Source organism: Vigna umbellata, chromosome 9, assembly GCF_029865625.1.
Source record: "Vigna umbellata cultivar VRB3 chromosome 9, Vumbellata_1.0, whole genome shotgun sequence".
NCBI lineage: Eukaryota > Viridiplantae > Streptophyta > Magnoliopsida > Fabales > Fabaceae > Vigna > Vigna umbellata.
The window spans coordinates 4,651,008-4,669,378 of record NC_142173.1 but is presented as its reverse complement, the minus strand read 5'-3'; the positions used below and the strand labels follow the sequence as shown (position 1 = coordinate 4,669,378).

The following is an 18,371-nucleotide window of genomic DNA, read 5'->3' as shown; positions in this document are numbered from 1 at the left end:
TTTAGATTTCTCAAACACCTCACACCTATATATTCATGTATATGCATTAATCACTAGTACAATAAGGGGAAACGACAGCGGTTATTTTTGGCTATAGGCACCGGTTTCCCAACCGAGGCATATTCAGGCGAGGTAAAAAGTCAAAGACTTTTGGTCTCGGTTGTCAACCGAGGCATAAACTCACATCCTACTGCCTCGGTTCATCTCTAACCGAAGCATATACGTTTAACGTTTTTTTGATTTATTTTTTTCGTAGCACATTAGGCCTCGGTTCGTGGTAACCGAGGCATAAAGTTCCACTTTACTGCCTCGGTTTGGGCCATAACCGAGGCAGTAGATCCATTTTTTGTTTTTTTTTTCTCCTCCGCTACACATTCTGCTTCGGTTTTGACCATAACCGAGGCAGTAAGTTGGCTTTTGACCTCGGTTTTTACCAGAACCGAGGCATATAAGTACGTTTTTTTTTTACCGTGGGGTCTGTTTCTTCAACATTCCCAATCACAGAAACAGACCTGCATATCTTTTTGTAACCAGAACAGTCCAGAATATTACAGAAACGTATATTTTAAATGAAATTCATATTAAAACATAAAATATATTGAATGAAATCATAAATCAAATTCTTAGAAGCATAAATCAATCCAAAATGTAATCATAAATCAAGTTTCAAGCATAAATCAATGCAATGTACATGTTCAATTTATAGTAACGTAGAAAAGCATAAAAGAACTTAGAAACATAAACTTAAAACTTAGTATATCCTAATATCTACTACATACTATTATATAAATGAATTACATATCTTGCAAGTGTTTTCCTCACAAGTTGGATTGACTTCTCTGGAATTGGAGCAGTCCTATTAAATCTCTGCATAAAGTACAATGATTTCAATTAGTGTATATGAAATCCAAATATAGAGAACATAAAATTGAAACCTAAATATTACCGTTTCCCATCCAGTGGTGTAATGTGCACGAATGATGGTCATCATCCAAAACATAACGTAGTAACCACATTCATATGACCCCATTTGTCTATTACACTACAATATATCATCATAATTATAAAATGTTAAGTAACATCATTTGAATGGAAGCAAATGTAACAAAGTATGGACTAAAATACCAAACCTTAAGAGAAACCCATGCAAGCTTTTTAGCTGTAGCAGTAGATCTCCCAGATAACATCATATGTGCTGCAAGGGAACTATCAAAAGAAATTCTTTTAGCATACATTTATATAAAAAAAAAGGACCAGACATTGAGATTCTTACCAATCTACTGCATGTCTAAGAGGGCTGGGAGGAGACTTATGCAATGAACAAAACCAAACAGCCGTGTTCTCCGGTATGGAGATCACAAGTAGTTGCCAATGACACCTGAAATTGGTAATAACTTATGAATGATATACCAAAATTAATAAATGAATGTGTTGAAGTTAACAAACTTCACTTACCCATGTATATAAGGGAGAAAATATATCTCCTTCCCCGTTCCAAAGCAGGTGGTGATGTATGTCTGGATATCATCAAATTTATTTCTCTCATGAGTCATAGAAGGGTCAATGAACCCATATACATCGTTGAACCCCTTCTTGTTACTAACATCAAACAGATACCTAAAATGAAGAAATAATATGATATAAGTAAGTTGATAAAATACATGTATATATAAAAGTTTTCATAAACTTACATCATCCACAGCTGAATGAGTGTAATATTAATTTCATCTCTCCCCGACGCAAGCTCCCTAACATCTTGCTGATGCAAGTACAATGGCATAAGAGCTTATCTTCCAAATGTAGTAGAATCCCAATGTACATTCATCGGCACCTCTGAAATGAGTTTAGCAAGGTCGTCTAACGCACCAAGAGGGTCTTCCTCAGATAAATGAGTTTTCTTCGGTCTAGGACTTCCCTCTTGACCTATCTGCTGTTAAATGCAAAAATGGTTGTTATAACGTCAATTAGAAGTAAATATTAAAATTGAGAAGTATATAGTACGAGTGTTTACCGGGGGATTAGATACATGACCAACCAAATGTCTAGGTCAGGCGACAAAGGACCTAAATGCTTCTTCCACAGTGAAGAACTCATCTGTAGGCACAGGAAGAACGGCATCCGCTATGACAACTTCATCGACCGTGACCTTGAACTCATCTTCTGCAAGCTGTACCCCATGCACTACAGTGGCTGTCTCATACACTGTACCACGAGCCACTAGCATGGTCCCAGTATCAGAGAGAATATATAACTCACATGGACGAGTGTCATCCATGTCGTCTCCTGGGGCACCGGCAGCTGAGCAACTTCCTTTACCGCTTCTACCTGTCAAATTAAATGTTAGTTTATGCAAAAAGTAAATTAGTAAGCAAAAAAAAATAACCTTACCTGTAGGGGGCACAACATGTTCTGCTACAGGAGATGGTGGAGGACGATTGCCATAATCCTCATAATGCTGCTGGAACTGGCGCGCAACCATGTCAGCAACTTCATCATATAACTCTGCTCGAACCTTCTTTGTGATCTCCTGCGTCATCTCTTTTCTTATTTCCTCCTTCATATTTTCATATGAATATGGACGCGAGGAAGACCCAAAAAACTGTCGTATGCCTATGCCAGTCCCAGCAGCACGCACCCGTCCTGGATGCTCAGGTCGTCCAATAGCTGTGGCAAGAATATCTTGACGACCTTCTTGTGTGAATTGACCTTGGGAGCTCTGCTCAACCAATGAGTCCTATAACATAACAAAAGTTCAAAGTCATTTGAAATAGCTATGTAAGACATATAACAAAATTACTGCAATATAATAAGAAATGACATTTTACAATTCGTTCAGATATTTCTCTGGCAGACTCCGAAGTGTAGGAGCCCGATGGTCTCATACGGGCTAACTTCCACTTGTCGTGCCGAGATGGTGGTGAAGGAGGAGGAAGAGGGTCATCACCCTCAGAAAGTGGAAGTCGACTATCTGACTTCTGCTTCATTATTTTCTCTTCAAGCTTCCTATATCCACCACGAGACAGGAGGTGTGGATTTTTATTCTGAGCGCTTATTCCCTGTGCTTTTGACCTTTTTTCCTGTGACAAAATGAAACAATTGTCATGGTAAATAATTATGAAGGACGAATTGAATGATTTTACTATACTTACCTGCCACGCCTCAGAAGAACGAAGCTCTACAAACTGACGCCATGTGTCTTCGTCAATTGCTGAATATTTGTTACATGGATTTTCATCACTTTTTGGTCCAAATATATATCTAGACGTCAATTTTGTCTTAAACCCTCGAAATCGTTCTGCAATTGCAGATAAACACCTATTCCTTAAGCTCTCGACGTTTGGCATATCAAATGTTATCTGCAACAAAGAAAGTAATAACCTTATCACAATACAGATTTATCAATAATGTGAATATAGAATTTTCCGCAATATTGCTTAACTTACCAATAGATCTTGCCAGATGAGATTCCGATCAGCCTCAGAAACATGGTCAAAGGATGGAGTAAGTATAGAGATACGATCACGTGCTAGTACTCCAAGGTAAGACCTAAATACATCTGCATTTGGGCCAGATGCAACTCCAGTGACCACGTCAATAATGACAGGTGTCCTCTCACCTGCATTTCTTCTAAGTATTAGTTGTCGTAACCTCGTTGCTCCTCTCGTCCGTCTAGAAGTGGTGGGGACTTCATCGCCTGACGAATGAGGTGACTCAGCCATATATCTGTCACAATAAATAAGATGAAATATAAATAAAACACTTACATATATTACTTAACAAAAGCCATAAAAATTTATTATTGTCTCAAGATTAAGTTTTTTTAGATGTTTTCAATTTTCGTGTTAGCTTTTTAGTTTAGAGATGTTTACTTTTTAACTCAATAACCATTATAGTTAAGATATTTAAACAAAGTTAATTTATTTTGTGATATTTTATCTTTAATTGTTGAAAACCGATTACTAAGAATTCTTGCTTTGAGAATCAGAAGACGGATGTCTTACTAAGTACAGCAAGACAGATATTGCAAAGAAAATCAATTTTTCAAGGAAGTGGCATAAATCTAGAAGGAAGGTTCCATCGTTGGCTTTGAAGCAGTTGATCACTGTGTACCATTCTATCAAATAATTTCTGGGTCATTATAATATGTTGGCTTCTATTCTATTCAAAGTCCAAACAATTTTAGCAGTTCATCATTCAACTATTATTAACATATTGTATTAATATAGTGGCCTTTTCTAGTATAAACAATTTGAGCATTTGACCTTTTATTGTTTGTCTCGGATCACACACGCATACACATTGTTACAACATACACTTACATCATCGTTTCCTATTCATTCCAACACTGTTACAGCAGATAACAACAGTTTCAGAGTGGGAAGCTTAAAAGGAATCCAAGCAAAAAGCAACAATCAACAATGGCAGAAGCAGCGCTTTCAAAAACCATAATAAAAACGCTTTAAAAAACTTACCGTCGTGGGAAGAAGCAGGGCTTGGAGACAACGGAGGCACGGCGGCACGACGGCTGACGCACGGAGAAGAAGACAATCGCGCCTTGGTGGTGGAGGCTCGCCCAGAAACGAACGCTGGTGGTCCACGGAGAAGAGAGCACAGGGAGGTGTTGAAGAAGAAACCGTAAAGGAAATGGCCACCGGACTTGGACAACGATTCGCCGGAGACAATGGAGGCACGGCGGCACGATGGCGGACGCACGGAGAAGACGCCTTGGTGGTGGAGGCTCGACGCTGGTCGTGACAGAGAAGACAAAGCACAGGGAGCGTTGAAGAAGAAACCGTAAACCCTTCTGTTTTACGGTAAAAATGAAACCAATATTGCCTCGGTTTTACGAATAACCGAGGCCTAAACAACTTAAATTAGGCTTTCGGCATCGGGTTTACGAATAACCGAAGCAATATATGTGGCATATTGGCAGATGAAAAGTCTGAACGCACACGTTTACGCCTCGGTTCACTGCTGTAACCGAGGTCATATTGTCTTTCGGTCTCGGTTCTTGGTAGACCCGAGGCAATATCCTCTTGACCAAAAGCTGTCAGTCTGACTTTGCAGAGGTGGTTGAGTGGCAGAGATGTTTATGCATCGGGTGGCACAGTGAACCGAGGTAGTATTCGTTTTAGGCACCGGTTCCCAAGCAACCGAGGCATATAAGTTCCCGTTAATTACCAAAAAGCCACCGCGTTTTTATATGCTTCGGTTTTGGGACAACCGAGGCGTATTGGCCGCCTTTAAAAGTTGTTTTTTTACTAGTGAATCATCACTTTCTTTATTGTTTTCCTTTCTCTGATCACTACATTATCTTTCTTTCTTTTTTTTCTTCTTTTCTGCCTGTTTCTTGAAGAATCAACAATCTCTGAATTTTTTATATAACATTTGCGCCATCGTTTTTTTAACTGGAAATACTCTGAAAGAAGAGTTATTTGTTTGGACTTGCTTTTGGTTTTTTAATTTTGAAACACATAACGGGCGGTTATATGACAGGGAACCCTATAGTTTCTTCACTGATTTTGAACGGTTGTTGGAGCAGGAATTGTAGATATTTACTTTTCGTTTGGTTGTTGGCAGTAGATCTTTTTTCTCTAAGATGCATTGAAGAAAACAATCATGGTTAAAAATAATATAAATAATTATGCAATCATAGATATTGTAAGAAATGGTTTATAAAATAATTAACGTTTAAAGTTGAGGTAAGGAAATACCATCGGGATTGTCACGTTAAATTTTTTAATAAATGATGAGTCAAAGGTTGTTGGAAACGTAAACATGATTGGTATATCTTGTGTATTTTTAATGCATGTTTGATTAAACGAGAAGATCTTAACTCTCTCAGCAAGAAACATGCAGCATGGGGTGATGGGTTTTCACTTGTCAATTCCCGAAAGTTATGGTTGGAACAAATAAAATGAAAATTACATAAATATACGTTTGATAGTATTTATTATGCATATATTGTTCTTTTTCTTTTGTTTCTAATCATATATTTTATAAAATTATCTTTATTTGACTATAATTATTATTTTAGGTTTTTATAAAACTGGAAAGAAATATAGCATCACCACCTATAGTGTATTGTGATACTTAGAGTGAGTTTTTATATAATCTACATTTATTTGCACTATTTTAGGTGACATATATAATTTATCACATTCACAATATTCAAGTATTTTGTGTATTATATGTTTGGGACTTTCTAAGGAGTAAAAAAAACATAGAACTTCGCAAGCACAAGTTATGAGAGAAAAATGGTAGATACTACTAAGGTTTCAATAAATACATGACTACAATAATGGTTTTACTTATATTCTTTACTTGTTACACGCAGTGCATGTTTTGAAAATGATGTATTATCTCCAAATGGTAAAAGAGGATCAAGAGGAGGAAGTAACAGATTATTTTGTTCTTTTCCTATATACATGTAATTTTGTAGGAAACCAATATGTATGATTAAGAATTGTTAGTTGAGGACACATTTCTCATAATGGTAATTTTTTTTTTTACTTCCTTCTTTGTATTTTTTTATGAGTGGAGACAACCCTATGGCTTCTTTTAATATATTTGTTTTTACTAATAAAACAATTATGGAGTGGCATATAAATAATCTTATAAATTAAAAATTAGTTTAAAATTCGGTGACATAATAATATCAATTTAGATAACATTACTTATTAACGCTATATAAAAACAGATAATGATTCTAAATTCTTTTACATAATAATCATTGTCGGGTTTTAGTCATGAAACGTCTATTTTAATGAGGGTGAAAAGTTTGGCTACATTACCATAATGGAAATAAAATGAGTGACATGTATATCTGGCCAAAAGATTTGCGTAATATTTTTATTATAAGTAATTATATTGTAGTTGTATTAGTGGAGTCACTTCAGCTATAATGGAGACAATTTCATGTTAAACATGTCACAGTTAAGAAGTCCCCAATTTTGAATGGTGTTTCTTTTTTTCTTCTTCTACTACTTTTACTTTTTTTACAGCTTATTGATTTCCTTTCCCACTACTAGAGATTAATTAGACATATTTGGATTTTCCTATCTCAATAATTGTTTTCTGCAGAACGTACTAGACTTTTTCTTTCAAGACAAAATTTGAAAGGTCTACGTATTGTGTTAACCAATTGAACACTAAAATCCATCACTCCTCGTAATTATCACATCTCAAGAGTAGTGACCTTTTTAAAATTTGATTCCCGACAATGTTCGTATATGGTATCCAATGCAAATGAATATAAGGGTAAACTTTATCTACCCAATATAAAAAAAAAATCATTCTAGGGAATTCTTAATTAAGGAGAAAAAATAATCTACCCAATAAAAATTCCTTATCGAGTGGATTACGATTAGGATTAAAATGTTTTTGACTATAGTACAAGACAGACCGACTTAGTTCAAAGTTTAACGGGGATGTTTCATATTGAAATTTGAGACGGTTTCTCTTGGATCGAAGGTTGGAAAAAGGGCCAACTCAAGCTAAAGTTTGAGACAAATTGATCAAAGGCCAAAAGTTGAGACCAATCAGCTCAGGTCATAGCACGAGACAAGTTAGCTTTAGTTGAAAATAAAGACGGCTAATCTGGGCTAAAGGTTGAGACAAGTCTATTCAGTCTTAATATCAAGAATGACCGACTTAGACTGATGGTCAAAACAAGTTGGCCCTTAACCAGTGTAGAGATGGGCTCGGCCTAATCAATCTAGCCACCCTAGCTAAAGTTCGGCTGAATTCAATCGAGTCAACTACGACCGAATTTCGGTTAACACGACCCCTACCCAAATTTGACGTAATTCGATTGACTCGTTCCTAATCGAAATTTGGCCCAATTTGGAAATGTTGGCCCTGGGGAAATTTTGGTTGATTGTGTCGCAATTGAATTTCGGCGTATTCGATGGATTAAACCTAGTTGAATTTGATCAAGTTTGTCATGACACAAATTTGATAAAATTTGACCGAGTCTATCCTATTTGAAATTCGATAAAGTCAGCCCCGACAAACATTTGGTCAAATTTGATCGTTACTGTCTCAACCAAAATTTGGCCAAATTATGCAGAGTTGGCCTTAACCAAAATTTAGGAGAATTTTGCAGAGGTGGCATTGACTTCGGCTGAGTCAGCCTTGGCCAAAAAGTTTTCCAAATTCAACTATGTTGACCCCGACTGAAATTCTACTAATTTTGTCCCAGCTAAATTTCGACCATGTCGGTCCTATCCAAATTTCGGCCTAGATGGCCCCGACTGATTTCACTCATGTAAACTTTAGCGAAAGTCACCCAAGTCAACTCTAATTGAAATTTGGCCGAACTTCACCAAGTCTGTCTTGCTCGAAATTGGGCTAGTTTGGACAAGTCAACCTTAACCGAATTCGTGCAAGGCAACCCCGATCAAGATTTGGTCGAATTTAACTAAGTCTGTCCAAACCTAAATTTTGGAAATATTCTGTCGAGTTGGCCTCGCTGGAAATTCAACTAAGTTGTTCCTAACCCAAATTTCACCCGATCTTACCAAAGATTGAGATAGATTTGCTCGGATCAAATGTTAAGACCGAATCAATCGAATTAAAGTTCAAGACTGGTCAATTCGACTGAAAGTCAACTTAAGACAATCCGTGTTCAAGTTAGAGATAGATTGATAGACGAAACCGAATATCAATGTTGACTAATTTGACTTATGATTGAGATAGATGACCTAACCCAAATATTTAATTATATATCTAAAAAATTAATATTTTTTTTATATTATCCTATAAACTTTTTTTTTTTTGAGAGCGATAAACTTTTTTTGGCCTCAACCAACTTTGGTCAAGCCTTTGGGCGACGCCAAATTCACGTCTCTACAAATTAGGAAGATTGAATTTAACTTGAACAATACAATTGTTAGTCACTTTAAATCTACCAACATTTAACCGTTACTATTACCATAAACTCGTAGTTTTAATGGTCGCTAAATATGTAAAATTTAACACAGCTCTCTAAATTCTATGTGTGGGTAATTTTTCAATTGAAAATAACTATGATAACATATGTAAGGATGAAAAGAAATCTTTTTGTGAGTATTATTTAAATTTATGTTGATTTTAGTGAGAAAATTTTTAAATTATCTAAATATAAATATGAATATAGATAATAATCGAAATTCTAAATTGGATATAACTCGAGGATATGTCATTACATATTTGGTTTATCACTATTCCTATATGCTTTATTTATATTCATTTTAAATTAGTAAATCATCTATATTTATGTTAACTTTTATTTTATTTTTACTTTTGTAACATAATTTATAAGACACACACTTGAGCCCTTTATCTATTTTTTATAATTATTTAATTTTTAAATAATTGTTTCGTGATAATTGATATTAGATAAATCAAAATGTATATCCTTTTAGTATTGAATACAATTATATTTGTTATTACAATTTTCATTTTTTTAAAAGAGTTATTTAATTATTATTTAGAATAATAAAGACATGTATATTTGTTCTTCAACGAGGATATGAATGTGAAATGTAAGAAAATGAAAATGAGTATGAATTTTTACTTTGAAAATAGATTTGAAATAGAGATGAAAGTATGTTTGAATTTTTATTTTAAGGATGAGGATGAAATAGTCAAACTCATTCTTGTCATTCCTAATAACATGATTTTAGATATTTGATTATTTTTATTGGGACAATAGCTACACAATTTTATTCTAGGAACATTATAGGTAAAGAGTGTTAAAGTGAATCATTTTGTCCTATATTAGTTCCTTCGTCATGATTTGAGTTGAAAAAAAGTCAATTTGTCTCACTTATTTTCTTCGAGTAAAAAGTATAAAGAGTCTGATTTTCCCTGAGTGAGTATGTGTTGGTTATGTGATTAAGTTACATATACTTACTACACTAGGATAAAAGTGTATGAACAAAGAATTTTAAAGATTTTGGAGTGGATAGGTGTGTGGGAATAATGGGATCGAAGGATTTATATTAAAATAATATTATTATATAAAGGAAAGTTTCAAATGTTCGTCCTATTTTTTGATACAACCATTTCTCTCTAAATCTTCTTCTCTCTTATTTTCTCCTCCTGTTCTCTAAAAATCTCTCATCTTACTTCATCTGATTTTCAATCAAACCGAGCTTAAGTAATGTTGGAGTAAAAATAATCCTTTTCCACCGATGGAAGTCTTGTTTAGAGTTGGTAAGTCTCGATTTCTTGAGCTCTTGTGAGATTTCGAAACTTTTTTACACATGCAAGCCAAGTTTCTAGTTGCATGTGTTCATCAGCTTCCTCTTCCCATTTCTGATCACATTTATGGTCTTTTGGTGGTCTATCCTCATCAGTCGATGAGCTATAGGTTCCTAAGATTTTGGTGTAGTGAACGAATTTCTCCTGTGTTGAGCTGTTCGGTCTAGTTAAAAGGTAAGGGAAGCTAGTTAATTTAATTGCTTGGTTCATGAGGTATGAAAAAGCTATATGATGATTCTACATGTTGTGAAACTGAATGATTGTGTATTCGATATTGTTATTGAAGACTATTAAGTGTTGTATTCATGTTGATTGTGATTCTGCATAATTCTGGTTCAGTGGCCGAGTGATATTGGGAGGAAGTGTGGTAGTAAAAATGGAGAATTTGTGTTCGGTGTGAGTTTGGTCTGTATGAAGAATCTGGGTGAGTTATTTAAGACTTATTTGAATCTTTAAGCCACTCAAAATTGTACCAAAAGTAAGAAAGTTGATTCTCGGTCATTGAGTTCATGTTTCTGCAGAATTGACTCTCAAATCTGAGATAAAACTCTCTAAATAATGTGAGGAATGTTTAGATGTTATTAGAGAAGTGTATAGGCCTGTATAATATAAGTTGGGAGGATTAGAAGTTGGGAAGAGTGAAGGAAATTTGTAAAGATTGGTGTTGATCATAATTTTGCAGTCATTCTGCAGAATTATACAGTTCGATGAGGGTCCTTCGTTGACCGTTCAGCCTTTTCTTTGTGTTCGGTATTAAGTAAGTTATGGCTGTGGAACTTTAGTTAATGACCGATCAGTCTTGTACTAGTAGTTGATTTTAAAATAGTGTCCGGTCTAGTATTAGTATTGGTATTCGGTCTTAATTGTGTTCGGCCTCTTATGGACCTTACCAGTTAATGATTGTTCGGTTTGAGTTAGTATTCGTTTTATTATACTGTTTGGTCATACTGTTGTCCTGTTAGGTCCTATACTAGAGTTCGGTCTCTTACTAGGGCTCGGTCTTCTTTTAGAATTTGGTCTACATTAGTACTCGATTTCATTGGGGTGTTTGGTCTAATATTGGTTCACGGCCTTGCTATAGAATTGAAATGTTATAGTATTCGGTCACACTTCTAGTAGTCAGTTAGTACTAGTGTTCGACCATTTCTTCAAGATTACCTAGTATGGATCGTTCGGTATTGTCCTTTAAATAGTGAAAGACCGTTCGATCTCGTACTAAGTGTTCAGTCTAAGTTATAAGATTTTTTTCTAAGTGATTAGTATTTGGTCATATTCATAGGTGATAGTTGTTACCGTTCGGTTTGACCTTACTAGAAAGCTTTCGGTCTGTAAAGGGTTATGGTTATATTGTACTGTGAGTGTTTATTTCAGTGGTTTAAATGTATTATGCATGAGGACAGTGCAAGAAGTTTGAGAATGGGTTGAGAGGTGACATTTGTTGGTTTCTAGTTTGTGTATTCAAGAGTTTTTGACTTTGGTAGAGAGGTCTAGAGTGTTGGAGAAGACTAAGATGGAGGTTGAGAATCAACAGAGGCAACAACCAAGCGTTGGAGGACCGAGCGTATCTAGAGGCAGTTCAGGTCCAAGGAGGGCTCCTTATTCTCGATCTTCTTCTTCTTCTGGGTCTGGGGGTTCTTCTTCTTCTAGGTCTGGGGGTTCTTCTTCGCAGTCATCCGATTTCAGTGGTCAGTTAGGGCTGTATAGGCAATTGAGTTGTTATAACTATGGGGGACCTCATATGAAGATAGTTTGTCCCCAATTGAGAGAATTCAAGAAGTGCAATCGGTGTGGAAGGGAAGGTCATTGGGAGAGGGATTGTCAAGTGGGTGGAAGAGTAGTAGTTTAGAACCATTCGGTTAGGAGGTTTCCTCATAATCAGTAAATGGTTGTTGTTTGGTAGAGAATGTGTAGTATTGTTTGATTCGGGAGCAACACATTCTTTTATTTCTGAGGCATGAGTAGAAAGGTTGGGGTTGACTGTAGGAGACTTATAGTTTAATCTGGTGGTGTCCACCCTAACAACTAGTTTAGTTAGAACATCTTTGTTGTGTGCTAGATGTCCGGTTGAGGTTGAGGGGCATAGATTCAGGGTAAATCTTATCTGTTTACGTTTGCAATGACTAGAAGTGATTCTAGGAATGGATTGGTTGTCTATCAATTGCATTCTTATAGATTGTGGAGAGAAGAAGTTGGTATTTCCTGAAAGGGAAGAAGTTGTGTCCTTGTCTTCTGGGCAGTTGAAGCAAGACTTGTTGGAGGGAGCATGTTGCTTTCTGATGTTGTTTGACATGGAAGTTATTTCGAGTGAGCGGTGTGTAAACTGCTCGGTAGTTAGTGGTACAGACTGAACGGTAGTAAGAGACTTTTTGGACGTGTTTCTTGAGGAGGTGCTTGGGTTTCCTCCTTAGTGAGAAGTTGAGTTCTCTATTGATTTGGTGCCAAGTGTTGGACCAATATCAATAACCCCTTATAGGATGGCCCCAACAAAGTTAGCGGAACTGAAGAGGCAAATTGAGGAATTGCTAGATAAGCAGTTTATCAGACCAAGCGTTTCGCCTTGGGGTGCGCCTATTTTGTTGGTGAAAAAGAAGGATGGCAACTCTCGGCTTTGTGTGGACTACAGGCAGTTGAATAAGTTAACCATCAAGAACAAGTACTTGTTGCCTAGGATTGATGACTTGATGGATCAACTACATGGAGTTGCAGTGTTCCCTAAGATAGATCTAAGATCAGTTTATCATCAAATTTTGGTCAAGTCAAAGGACGTTCAGAAGACTGCTTTTAGGTCTCGATATGATCATTATGAGTATGTGGTGATGTCGTTCGATGTTACTAACGCTCTGGCCATATTCATGGACTACATGAATCGCATCTTCAGACCGTTCTTGGATAAGTTTGTTGTGGTTTTCATTGATGACATTCTGATCTACTCCAAGACGAGAGTGGATCATGAGAAGCATTTGAGGGCAGTGCTAGGTGTGTTGAAGGAAAAGAAGTTGTATGCTAAGTTGTCCAAGTGTGACTTCTGGATGGATGAAGATAACTTTTTGGGCATGTGGTCTCGGCTGGTGGTATATCTGTGGATCCTGTAAAGGTGTAAGCGGTGCTTCAGTGGGAGAGGCCCAATTTAGTCACGAAAGTTAGAAGTTTTGTTGGGTTGGCAGGCTACTATCAGCGCTTCATTGAGGGTTTTTCAAGGATTATAGCACCATTACTCGGTTAACAAGGAAGGAATAACCTTTTGCTTGGACTGATCATTGTGAAGATAGTTTTCAAGAGTTGGTAATCCCTGACACAGGTAAACTATTTGAGGTTTTTTGTGATGCCTCTTATCAGGGATTAGGGTGCGTTTTAATGCAGGAAAGAAAGGTTGCGGCCTATGCTTCAAGGCAATTCAAGGTTCATGAGAGGAATTATCCCACTCATGATTTGGAGTTGGTAGCTGTGGTGTTTGCCTTGAATATTTGGAGGCATTATCTATATGGTGCTCGGTTTCAGGTGTTCAGTGATCACAAGAGCTTGAAGTATCTCTTTGATCAGAAGGAGCTGAACATGAGGTAGAGAAGATGGATGAAATTCATAAAGGATTATGAATTTGATCTACTCTACCATCCTGGAAAGGCTAACGTGGTAGCTGATGCATTAAGTAGAAAGACCGTGCATGTGTCTGCAATGATTGAATTTGGGAAGAGTGAAGGAAATTGGTAAAGATTGGTGTTGATCATAATTCTACAATTATTCTGTAGAATTATACAATTCGATGAGGGTCCTTCGTTGACCGTTCGACCTTCTCTTTGTGTTCGGTATTAAATAAGTTATGCTTGTGCAACTTCAGTTAATGACCGATCGGTCTTGTACTGGTAGTTGATTTTAAAATAGTGTTCGGTCTAGTATTAGTACTGGTATTCAGTCTTAACTGTGTTCGGCCTCTTATGGACCTTACCAGTTAATGACCGTTCGGTTTGAGTTGGTATTCGTTTTATTATACCGTTCGGTCATACTGTTTTCCCGTTAGGTCCTACACTAGAGCTCGGTCTCTTACTGGGGCTTAGTCTTCTTTTAGAAGGAGGCCCTAGTCTAAGGGGGAAGACCTTAGGCGAGGAATAACGGGCTAACCTCGTGTGGCAGCTGATGAGTTTCCAGTTACTACACCCACGAGTGCACGAACGACCAAAGCTATGTATTCATACCAGTCCGGACAGTCAAAGTAAAGTGGTCGATCAACATGTGTATATATGTTTTATACATGTGTATGAGTTTATTTGATGTTTGTTTAAATTGTATGATCACATGACTATTAAATTACGCTAACTTACCCTTCTTTTCTGTTTTGGTATGTTTACTCATTCGGTTTATCCTTTGCAATGATCATCCTGTGGGTGTGAGCAGAGGGAGAAGACGTCTTTGTGGAGCAAGCTCTGGAAGGAGAGGATCCACCCGTTTAGTATAAGACCGTTCGAATTTGTACATAGTTTTGTGTTAGATTAAGACTCTGTATAAAGTTTTAATTTTATAGTTATTTTAGGATAATTGTACTGTTAACATTTTAATATTAAGTGGAGGATTGTTTTATCATATCATTTCATATGATGATTCTACTGTGTAGTTTATACTATATTTTGGGATGTTAAGAAAAGTGGATTGACTCTCCCACCTATATGTAGCATGTAGCATTAAAATGAGAGTCATCTATTTTACTAAACATGAAACACATTTAAGAAGTGATTTTATAAAATAGTAAGTAAAAATCGAAGTGTTAACTTATATTATTAAGCAAATAAATAAATTAAATTTTTAAATTATTCAAAACTATGGAACTATATTATAGTTTTAAAAATTATATAGGAGTGCCAATCTATGATTAAAATTAAGAAATAATTATGATGACAAAAATATAAAAATATTGAAAGAATTGTTTGTTGAGTTATAATCCACAAGTCAAATCAACGAATTCAATTTATTTTATATTAAAAAAATATCGTTTATTCATTCTTGTTAAAGATTTTATATTGATTAAAAATAAGATGAATTTATAATATAAAAGTAGTGTAAATTTTACAAATTGATTTTATATAAGATAGAATTAAATTTGAAACTTAATTTTTTTTAAGATGGTATTGGCATTAAAATCATCTAAAACATAAATTGATGTGGTGAATATCTCAGATCAATGAGAGATATTGATAATATAAAGCAATTGCCATATCAGTATAAATAGTCAATCTTCATCTGTAGTCCTCTTCACACTTTATTAAAATGAAATTAATGCATCTTTTTGCATCTAATACTATTTTCCTAATGTACGGCTATAGAAAACCTGAAAATTCATAGCGAGCTAAGTGTATTGAGTAAATTTTGGAAGACAGTACTGTTTAGTTGAGCAAGAAATGTAGCACAGATTAATTAATTAAAAGAAATTTAATATTGGCTTAACCGACGCTAATAATTCAACTATTTGAAATCTGATTTTATGTTTTCTAAATGTCGATCACATACATATGGTCACTTTCTTTTATCTCTTTGTCCTATAACCGGACGACAAAAATGAAAAAGACCTCCATTAAAATTGAAGATAAGATACTGAAATAACACCATTTCATATCCCCCTTACTTTAAAACACAAGTCTATAATGGTTTTATAAAATAATTAAATAACTTTAATTACTAGAATCTTATTTGCAACATTATTGCTTCTTCTAAGTGCAGTTAAAAAAGAGGCTGGATGTCTTAAACGGTTATGTATTTCAGAGTTAAATATATATGTTTTGATAATAAATATACATAGTCCTTATAATTAAATTATGTTAATATTTTTTTGTGTTAAATAATTTAAATTATTTATATTATTTGACACGTTTTAATTTAAATACAATTTAAAATATCGTATAATATAATAAGTAAAAAAAATTAATATTAAAATTATATCTATATATTTTATAAATTTATAAGTATAATATACCAAAGTTTTAGAAAAATGAATTCTAATTTCGTATTTAAAGAAAACAAACATATAATCCTTCCTTTGTTTTATATATATCTTATTCATGTACTATGCTTACCTTTCCATCTGTTGTGAAGATTTGGTAAATCAACTTTATTTAATTCAAAAACCTATAAAAGAGAGCACAAAAATATATACATTTTATTTGAAATCATACATGTGCATTATGTGGATGACAATACGAAATTTAAAAAACTTGAAAACATCACTGATTACATGAATATAAAAATTTATTTAATACAAAGGAAGGATCTATTTGACCATCCTTCTGGTAAAATTCCACATCCATTGTTTCCTTTTTTCTTTCATTCATAACTTTTTTGGAGCTATGCCTTCAGAAGATGAACATCAATGTCGGCAGTGCATTTATGCTGGAACTCGATGTAGCTGTATGGAGGATCAACTTCCTCACTAACCCTCTCATATTCAATGGTCCATTTTACAATAGCACCACCATTCTCCTTATCAATCCCTTGAAATATGACCTTAAACACCTTAAACTTCTGCTCGATCTCTTCCCCGAATACCTTGAAGGAGATTGTTTTGTTTGCTTCATCAACAGATTCAATACTCTCATGACATGTTGAAACCTTACCATCTGTTCTTTCACAAACAATTAACATCAGTATAAGGAATCATAGTATAGCAATTATACCGAGAACAAGAATCTATCTATCTATCTATATATTCTTACCGAGAAGATTTTCACATGCATCTTTGAAAGATATTTAATCCGAAGTTTAATTACCTATGACATAAGTCCATTGCTTGATGGACTCATTGTGATGCCAGTCTTCACCATGGTGCAGCTTGGTTCCATGAACTCTGTCAGCAAGGTTTTGAACATGATGGAGTTGCGTTGCCAAGAGCTTGAACCACTTTTCAGCAGTTGCATGAACTCCAATTTCAGTGCTGATTTTACCAAAAAGTGTCATGGTGATGAAGAACGAAGCAAGTGATAGAAGCAAGAAATGGAAAGAACAAGATAAGGGATGGTGAAGTATAATGCGACCATGTCCCACTTATATAGAACATAATTTACCCACCCCTCACAACTATAATTCAATTGTGGGCTCTTTATATACCCTACAAGGGTAAGTGGCCAATATTTTCTCTTTAAGAAATAAATTCAATTTAGTTACTAAAATTTTATTTTTCTTATTTATCAACTAGCCTGAATTTTTAATATGAAATGAGTTACAATATTCTCTATTTAAAACATCGTAATTTTTGGAAGTCAGATGAGGGGATTAGCCACAAGTTCAATGTATTTGTGGATAATTTTTGTAGCTTTATGTAAAAAATACCAACCACACACTTTCAATGGAATAACCACTTACTGGAGGAAGAAACAAGACCGCTTAAAATTACCACTTTGTTATTGTGCATAATACCAGTCTAACTTACCACCTAACGTGATGCACATTATCTGCTTACAGAACTATTGATATCAAAGCATTTGAAATTAGGTTCATCAATTTATTGTTGTACAAAATTAGTATAATAACTAACCACATAAAGTTTATTGTATAACCACTTAGTGCACCAATAGATTTGACCAATTGTATGGTAACCATTTTGTTGTAAAACAATCTGACCATTTCTATGTGATCCATTTTGTTTTAAAACATGAATAATAATTTAGGCATACCAATGATTTATTTCATTGTGTTATGAATATCAAGTGTTCTACAACACTCACTTTAAAGCTTTTTAAGTTATTGATTATTTGTTATGAAGCACATGATTACGTTAGATCGACATTTATGGACAAAAACAAAATAAAAAATAAATTATTCCCAAACCAAATTGATTAACCTGGAAAATGAACAACTCAATAACAATTACAAATGGATAAAATATGAACAGTTAAGATCATTCAAATTACAATTGTGTTTCCTAACACAACATATTAATTCATACATATATCAAAGACAAACAACTTCATAAACTATTCAAGGCGCCTACGGTTTTTTCTATCCAATCTTGTCCAAGGGGTTTTCAAAGCAACATTTTTCACACACTTCATAGGTTGTGCTTTTAAACGCGTGTACATGTAAGAATTTTGAATATCCATCTTTTCATCACCTAAAACATCACCAACTTTTTCATTGTAAATTTT

General features: G+C 34.8%; 1 protein-coding gene across 1 annotated transcript; it reads right to left on the bottom strand.

Annotated features, from left to right (window-relative positions):
• Positions 1–16,367: 16,367 nt before the first annotated feature.
• On the bottom strand, positions 16,368–17,255 carry LOC148192369 (MLP-like protein 43). Its single transcript, XM_088098953.1, has 2 exons — positions 16,998–17,255; positions 16,368–16,847 (listed from the first exon to the last, which is right to left on the bottom strand). The coding sequence occupies exons 1-2, from the start codon at positions 17,182–17,184 to the stop codon at positions 16,576–16,578; spliced, it is 459 nt and encodes a 152-aa protein (XP_087955079.1). The 5' UTR covers positions 17,185–17,255; the 3' UTR covers positions 16,368–16,575.
• Positions 17,256–18,371: the final 1,116 nt, after the last annotated feature.